A 9,153-nucleotide genomic window follows, 5' to 3' on the forward strand; every position below is an offset into this window, starting at 1 on the left:
ATGATGGAAAATTCCATCAATGGCTGGGAAGCGTTGTTTAATGAATTAGGGAAAATTCCGTCAATGGCGGGGAAGCGTTGTTTCATAAATGATGGAAAATTCCGTCAATGATGGGGAAGCGCTGTTTTATAAATGATGGAAAATTCCGTCAATGGCGGGGAAGCGTTGTTTCATAAATGATGGAAAATTCCGTCAATGGCGGGGAAGCGTTGTTTTATAAATGATGGAAAATTCCGTCAATGACAGGGAAGTGTTGTTTCATAAATGATGGAAAATTCCATCAATGGCGGGGAAGCGTTGTTTCATAAATGATGGAAAATTCCGTCAATGACGGGGAAGCGTTGTTTCATAAATGATGGAAAATTCCGTCAATGATGGGGAAGCGCTGTTTTATAAATGATGGAAAATTCCGTCAATGGCGGGGAAGCGTTGTTTTATAAATGATGGAAAATTCCGTCAATGACAGGGAAGTGTTGTTTCATAAATGATGGAAAATTCCATCAATGGCGGGGAAGCGTTGTTTCATAAATGATGGAAAATTCCGTCAATGACGGGGAAGCGTTGTTTCATAAATGATGGAAAATTCCGTCAATGACGGGGAAGCGTTGTTTCATAAATGATGGAAAATTCCGTCAATGGTGGGGAAGCGTTGTTTCATAAATGATGGAAAATTCCATCAATGGCGGGGAAGCGTTGTTTCATAAATGATGGAAAATTCCGTCAATGACGGGGAAGCGTTGTTTTATAAATGATGGAAAATTCCACCAATGGCGGGGAAGCGTTGTTTCATAAATGATGGAAAATTCCGTCAATGACGGGGAAGCGTTGTTTCATAAATGATGGAAAATTCCGTCAATGATGGGGAAGCGCTGTTTTATAAATGATGGAAAATTCCGTCAATGACGGGGAAGCGTTGTTTTATAAATGATGGAACATTCCGTCAATGGCTGGGAAGCGTTGTTTTATAAATTATGGAAAATTCCATCAATGGCAGGGAAGCGTTGTTTTATAAATGATGGAAAATTCTGTCAATGACAGGGAAAGAGTTAATATAAACCAATACAAAGAGATGTTTAAGACATAAGGTGTGTTCACGCCATGTCGGAATTACTGTAATTACGAGATTCCGACTTCTAAAAAGCACTTACGTCCTCATAGAACTTGTAAACTCAAAATTTTCGGAGAGCTCTGACTTGTACCACGTCACATGTCCGCTACAGATTCATTTTGGTGTTGCCATAGAAATGCATTATTCTGTGTTCGAGGACATGAACATCTCCAAGGAGAACATCACGGGTTGTCATCATGTAATTACGGTAATTACAACATGGCGTGAACACAGCAATACTTTTGTACATGATACCAGTGTACAGTTGGGAATATGTCACACAAAACTAAGGCTAAGAGATGGAGGCTGTTCAATGCTGACGTGCTTCTCGTCATGGTACTTTCCCTCCAGAATTCTCTGGACTGCTGTCAGCACCTTGTGATTAAAGACCATGTCCAAATGAGCCATGCCTCTGAACTCTGTCACATGCACAGCTTGGTCCTGCTTCCCTATCCACCGCTTACAGAGACTCATGCTGCGGCTGTCCACTGTGTCATCGCCATCATCATAAATAATATCTACGGGGTCGGCATTCGGAAACTGCTCGTCATACACGTAGGTCACGGGTGTAGGGAGTCCCACCCCGTAGAAGCAGTAGACCTCGACTCCAGGTGTAGGCAGGCCGGCTGTGAGGTTTCTGGTGTCCTCCCACATGTACCAGCCGTCCTCAAAGTCAATGTCTTTGAAGAACTGCTGGTAGTCCTGGTTGGTGTAGTTGAAAAAGGGGGTGGAGATGAAGGTGTGGTCTTTGGACCACGCCTCTTCAGCAGGGATCATCCACGGGTTTGTGGTCGTCATCCGTTGCTCTTCGCGGATTTTTATATTGGACACGAAGGGTATGCCATCATTTTCACCTAAAAAGGCATAAAATAAAGACCAAAACTCATTTAAAGAGGCCATATTATGCTTTTCTACTAGAATCTGCTTTAAGTTGTGATGTAAGAATGCTGTTTCTGGGTCCAAGCCTCTACTCGTTTCACTTGATAATACAGTCTCAACAGCCATTTATGAGCACTATTTATTCATTTTACACACGTAAGCTAAACTTTTAAAAACATGCGGTGTACAATACAGTCTCCGTGCTGACAGCATCCCAGACACAATTTTTTTTTTTTAATGATTTATAAAAGTTGAATCACTGTCTGGCCATCTGGGATTTCAGTATGGAGATAAAGTGTAGGATTATAATTTTTTGGTAGTATTACATCACATTGTAAGTGTATATTGACACCGTTTGTTGTTTTCTTGGGGCAACTGGTAGAGCATTTGGACCAAGTGTGCCACAAGAGTCCTGAAAAGTGAAGCTAAAGCATCTTGATCACCCCCAGGTGGTTGGACGCAGTATAGGTCATAAACCTCGCCCTCTCCATGTAATGTAATGGGACGTGAGACAAACCAAAGTCAAATTACATGTCAATTTTTTTTTTCCAAAGATGGTTTCTGTCATTTTAGGCAGTTTTTATCACGCTGATGTTATTTAAAGTGTTCGTTCTTTAAATAAGTTTGTTTTTAGGTAGTTATTTGATGCTATAAAAAGGCGGGTTTTGACATCATGATTGACAGCTTTTCACTGAAGCACTAACTGACTTTTTTCTGTAAAATTTTGTCAATGGCGGGGAAGCGTTGTTTCATAAATGATGGAAAATTCCGTCAATGGCGGGGAAGCGTTGTTTTATAAATGATGGAAAATTTTGTCAATAGCGGGGAAGCGTTGTTTCATAAATTATGGAAAATTTCGTCAATGGCGGTTAAGCGTTGTTTCATAAATGATGGAAAATTCTGTCAATGACGGGGAAGCGTTGTTTAATGAATTATGGAAAATTCCGTCAATGACGGGGAAGCGTTGTTTAATGAATTATGGAAAATTCCGTCAATGGCGGGGAAGCGTTGTTTTATAAATGATGGAAAATTTTGTCAATGGCGGGGAAGCGTTGTTTTATAAATTATGGAAAATTCTGTCAATAGCGGGGAAGCGTTGTTTCATAAATGATGGAAAATTTCGTCAATGGCGGTTAAGCGTTGTTTCATAAATGATGGAAAATTCTGTCAATGGCGGGGAAGCGTTGTTTCATAAATGATGGAAAATTCCGTCAATGACGGTGAAGCGTTGTTTAATGAATTATGGAAAATTCCGTCAATGGTGGGGAAGCGTTGTTTCATAAATGATGGAAAATTTCGTCAATGGCGGTTAAGCGTTGTATCATAAATGATGGAAAATTCTGTCAATGGCGGGGAAGCGTTGTTTAATGAATTATGGAAAATTCCGTCAATGGTGGGGAAGCGTTGTTTCATAAATGATGGAAAATTTTGTCAATGGCGGGGAAGCGTTGTTTCATAAATGATGGAAAATTCCGTCAATGGCGGGGAAGCGTTGTTTTATAAATTATGGAAAATTCCGTCAATAGCGGGGAAGCGTTTTTTTATAAATGATGGAAAATTCTGTCAATAGTGGGGAAGCATTATTTCATAAATGATGGAAAATTTCGTCAATGGCGGGGAAGCGTTGTTTCATAAATGATGTAAAATTTCGTCAATGGCGGGGAAGCGTTGTTTCATAAATGATGGAAAATTCCGTCAATGGCGGGGAAGCGCTGTTTTATAAATTATGGAAAATTACGTCAATAGCGGGGAAGCGTTTTTTTATAAATGATGGAAAATTTCGTCAATGGCGGTTAAGCGTTGTTTCATAAATGATGGAAAATTCCGTCAATGGCGGGGAAGCGTTGTTTTATAAACGATGGAAAATTCCGTCAATGGCGGGGAAGCGTTGTTTCATAAATGATGGAAAATTCCGTCAATGGCGGGGAAGCGCTGTTTTATAAATTATGGAAAATTACGTCAATAGCGGGGAAGCGTTTTTTTATAAATGATGGAAAATTTCGTCAATGGCGGTTAAGCGTTGTTTCATAAATGATGGAAAATTCCGTCAATGGCGGGGAAGCGTTGTTTTATAAACGATGGAAAATTCCGTCAATGGCGGGGAAGCGTTGTTTTATAAACGATGGAAAATTCCGTCAATGGCGGGGAAGCATTGTTTTATAAACGATGGAAAATTCCGTCAATGGGGGGATGCGTTGTTTCATAAATTATGGAAAATTCCGTCAATGGCGGGGAAGCGTTGTTTTATAAATGATGGAAAATTCTGTCAATGGCAGGGAAAGAGATGTCAATGTCAACATGCCAATTTTTTTTTTTCCAAAGATGGTTTCTGTCATTTTAGGCAGTTTTTATCACGCTGATGTTATTTAAAGTGTTCGTTCTTTAAATAAGTTTGATTTTAGCTAGTTATTTGATGCTATAAAAAGGCAGGTTTTGACGTCATGATTGACAGCTGAGATTGACAGCTTCTCACTGAAGCACCAATGAACTTTTTTCTGGATCTTCAGGAGGAGATCGGAGCTTTAACTTTAATTTTTACATTTCCTGAACTGTTTATTTCACACCGACATGTGTTGTTCTGCAGTAATAACCAATTTTACGGGAATGTGGGCGGGACCTTGATATCGCGGCTCCACTTTGCGCTTATTACTGCGCAGACTCGGACTCCATGCGCAGACTCAAGACTCGAGATGTCAGCGCCATATTGGCACACTGGCGGCTTCACTTACTACAATGGAAGAGAGTGATGGTGCGTCTTTTTTACAGTCTATGGTTTGGCCCCAGAAGTGGTGACTCATGACGTTAGACTTAACAAGCATATGTTTTTAATGCTTGAATGTTCAAAAAACACATTATTTTTCACATATTTGACATTGTTGCAGCACCTCTCTTCCCAGTCTGTCAGTAACGCTCTGTTTAGTTCCTGTCTCTATAAAGCCCCTCCTGAAAAGTGGAGTGCGCTCTGATTGGTCAGCTGGACACATGTGTTGTGACTGGTCAACCGCTTCGAGTGTGTTTAGGAAATAAACACCCTTTACCATAACCACGAGTTTCAACACACTACTAACTAACTCAACCAGGCCTCATCCTTTTTTCGCATGTGCCTTTTAAATAAGGAATACTCTGACATTTTTAATCACAGAAACATATAGTTGACACTATAAATATGGATGATGTTTTCTTCACTGTACCTGATGCTAAGACTCTGAGCGGCTTCACAGCGCCACCCCAAGGTGCTCCCAGAGAGATGAAGCCCTTAATGTAATGGTCTTTCCAGTCCTGAGTCTGCTGGTTGAGGAAGTACAGGATGTAGTTGTTGCCCATGCTATGGCCCAGAAGGTAGACTGGTTGCTTGTACTCATCATACATCTCTTCCACCAAGTTTTTCAGACGTGAAAAATACTCCTCCTGCTCATCTATGTGGCACCAAACATAAAAGTTCACAAATATATTTGAGTTGAGTTGGAGCTCTACAGTTTAATAGTCCAGATGTAAAGGCTACTATTTGTTTTGTGCTATGGTGAAATGATTGTTGTTGTCATTTAACTTACTTGGAGCGATTCTCCAGTCATACGGAGCACCACGGACAGTCTCATTTCGCACATATCCAATGCTGACCAGATGTTGAACCATGGTATGAAGGTAACCTAGAACATAATGTACTTCAGGATGAAAATGCAGATGTTGTGATGTAAGAAGTCCAATTACTTGAGATGTTATTCTCACCTGTCAGCTTATTTAAGTCAAGAAACTCTATAGGGTGCGTCTGTCCAAATCCAGGGACCCTGACCTCCACCCCGGGTGCATTCGATGTCTTGCGACTTGTCCTGTTGTACACAATTCTGCACAAAAAGATGCAACTGTTACATTCATATCAAGTTTGAACCAAAGAAAAACAAGAAATTGTATTGTATAAATGGCTTCAAATAAATTCATAAATTGCAAATAAATTGCAGCTTCTGATAATAAACATTAGACTGATATTAATGTTATGATACATTGGCCTGTCCTTATGACATCAGCCTTTGAGAACCCTCCAAAAGCAATATACAAAAGGTCAATGACCTGAAATACAGAACTGAGGATGATTAGGAAACAGTTGTCAATAAATAAGAGGTACCTAAAAAAGGGGCCAATCTGTTCATTTGCGCACACACGAGACAAAACAAGCAGTTTAAATATTGAGTAATACTAAAATTCAAGCATAAAACTAAAAATTACCAGTCAAAAGTTTGGAAACATTATTATTTTTAATGTTTTTGAGCAAAGTCTCTTATGCTCATTAAGGCTGCATTTATTTCATAATAAATAGAGAAAAAACAATAATATTGTGAAATATTATTACAATTTAAAATAATGGTTTTCCATTTTAATATACTTTAAAATATAATTTATTCCTGTGATGCAAAGCTGAATTTTCAGCATCATTACTCCAGTCTTCAGTGTCACATGATCCTTCAGCAATCATTCTGATATGCTGATTTGATACTCAGTTATTATCAATGTTGAAAACATTTTTTTTTGGAACCTGTGATACTTTTTTCAGGATTCATTGATGAATAAAAGGTTAAAAAGAACAGCATTTATTCAAAATATAAATCTTTTCTAACAATATAAATCTTTACTATCACTTTTTATCAATTTAACACATCCATGCTGAATAAAAATATTAATCTCTTTCAAAAAAAAAAAAAGAAAGAAAAAAATTGACTTTTGAATGGTAGTGTATATTGTTACAAAAGTTTTCTATTTTAAATAAATGCTGATATTTGTAAACTTTTTATTCATCAAAGAATCCTGGAAAAGTATCACAGGTTATAAAATAATATTAAGCAGCACAACTGTTTCCAACATTGATCATAACTAGTATCAAATCAGCATATTAGAATGATTTCTGAAGGATCATGTGACACTGAAGACTGGAGTAATGATGCTGAAAATTCAGCTTTGATCACAGAAATAAATTATATTTTAAAGTATATTAAAATAGAAAACCATCATTTTAAATTGTAATAATATTTCACAATATTATTGTTTTTTCTGTATTTATTATGAAATGAATGCAGCCTTAATGAGCATAAGAGACTTTGTTCAAAAACATTAAAAATAGTAATGTTTCCAAACTTTTGACTGGTAGTGTATACACTACCGTTCAAAAGTTTGGGGTCAGTAAAATTTTTTTATGTTTTAAAAGAAGTATCTTCTGCTCACCAAGCCTGCATTTATTTGATTAAAAATACAAACAAAAACAGTAATATTGTGAAATATTATTCCAATTTAAAACAGCTGTTTTCTATGTCAATATACAGTAAAGTGTAATTTATTCCTGTGATCAAAGCTGAATTTTCAGCATCATTACTCCAGTCTTCAGTGTCACATGATCCTTCCGAAATCAATCTAATATGATGATTTGATGCTCAAGAAACATTTATGATTATTATCAATGTTGAAAACAGTTGCGTACAATTTTTTTTTCAAAATTCTTCGCTGAATAGAAAGTTCAAAAGAACAGCATTTATTTAAAATAGAATATTTTCTAACATTATAATTGTCTTTACTGTAACTTTTGATCAGTTTAACTCATCCTTGATGAATAAAAGTATTGATTAATTTTATTTCTATCCCCAAAAATAAAATTCAAATTCTTACTGACCCCAAACTTTTGAATGGCAGTGTATAATGCTACAGAAGATTTAGATTTCAGATAAATGCTGTTCTTTTGAACTTTCTATTCATCATAGCATCATGAAATAAAAATGTAAATAACTGTTTTCAACATTGATAATAATCATAAATGTTTCTTGAGCATCAAATCATCATATTAGAATGATTTCTGAAGGATCATGTGACAGTGAAGACTGGAGTAATGATGCTGAAAATTCAGCTTTTCCATCACATGAATAAGTATATTGACATAGAAAACAGCTGTTTTAAATTGGAATAATAATTCACAATATTACTGTTTTTGTTTGTATTTTTAATCAAATAAATGCAGGCTCAGTGAGTAGAAGATACTTCCTTTAAAACATTAAAAAATCGTACTGACCCCAAACTTTTGAACGGTAGTGTATATATAAAGCTTTTGTTAAAAGTTACAAAAGATGTATTGTTAAAGTTTGCTTTTATAGTCGGTTTACCTTATATTATCAATCCAGCAGTCAACTCCAATGGGCATGAACATGTTTAGATCAATCCAGAGGGTAAACCAGTCTTCGGATTTCTTGTAACACATCCAGTGCACCAGTGTGGGCTTGTCTATTTTGGCCTCCAGGCGATTACCCAAATTTCCAGGTACTGTTCCAAAGGGGTCAAAAATTAGTAAAAATCACACACATATCTTTTTACCAAAGATGGACCTTACAACAAACTACACAAAATATAACTGTTATCTTGTCTAAGTTGCCTTATGTACACTTTTGACTAAATTAATGAACCAAATCCTATAGAAAACACTTTAAACTAAACCCCTCAACTTAAATATCCAAACTATGAATGTAAGACTGCTTACCTATGATAAGAGGAGGAGTGCTATTATTAATGACGCGAGGTTTGGCTGTCGGAGGGAAGATAACGTTAAATAACCAGAATCCAGAGGTCTGGTGCAGTGCAATCAGAAGAAATGCAATGCGTGTGAAGGAACCCGAACATCCCATAGTGCTGCTTGTGTCTGTGTTTGTCTGTCTGCCTCTGATCTATTAATGCGTTCGTCTTGTGAGGCGTCGCGAGGGGGCGGTGAGTGTGTCAGAACCTGAGGTCACCGGACTGTAAACACACTACGAGCTCCTACTGTGTGTGATGATTACATTATAAGGATATATTTCAGTCACAACAGGATTAGGTGCAAACATACACGGAAAAAAAAAAAAGCTTGGGTCAATCAAAAGCACAACAAAAAAATCATTTTAGTGTGTTGAAAAGATAAACACACATGAGTTCCACATATTAGCCTATAGTTTTGAGATGTCTGTTTTTAATCTGACAGTAGAAGATTAGTAAATTGTTTTATTAGCCTAGTTAAATAATCTTTTGATATGTTTTATTATTAACATTAACAATAATTTTATAATTCGGTTTTATTATCATTTATTCTTATATTTATAAATACAACATTTTTAAAATTAATGAAAAAATAAAATAAAATAAAAATAATAATAAATGTAACGTCT

At 36.6% G+C, this 9,153-nt stretch overlaps 1 protein-coding gene across 1 annotated transcript; it reads right to left on the minus strand.

The window, feature by feature from the left end:
• Positions 1–856: 856 nt before the first annotated feature.
• Positions 857–8,683, minus strand: lcat (lecithin-cholesterol acyltransferase). The gene is made up of 6 exons (XM_048159303.1): positions 8,496–8,683; positions 8,125–8,281; positions 5,714–5,829; positions 5,539–5,634; positions 5,179–5,403; positions 857–1,962 (listed from the first exon to the last, which is right to left on the minus strand). The coding sequence occupies exons 1-6, from the start codon at positions 8,638–8,640 to the stop codon at positions 1,385–1,387; spliced, it is 1,317 nt and encodes a 438-aa protein (XP_048015260.1). The 5' UTR covers positions 8,641–8,683; the 3' UTR covers positions 857–1,384.
• Between the last annotated feature and the right edge of the window lie 470 nt (positions 8,684–9,153).

This window comes from Megalobrama amblycephala, linkage group LG15 (assembly GCF_018812025.1).
Source record: "Megalobrama amblycephala isolate DHTTF-2021 linkage group LG15, ASM1881202v1, whole genome shotgun sequence".
Taxonomy (NCBI): domain Eukaryota; kingdom Metazoa; phylum Chordata; class Actinopteri; order Cypriniformes; family Xenocyprididae; genus Megalobrama; species Megalobrama amblycephala.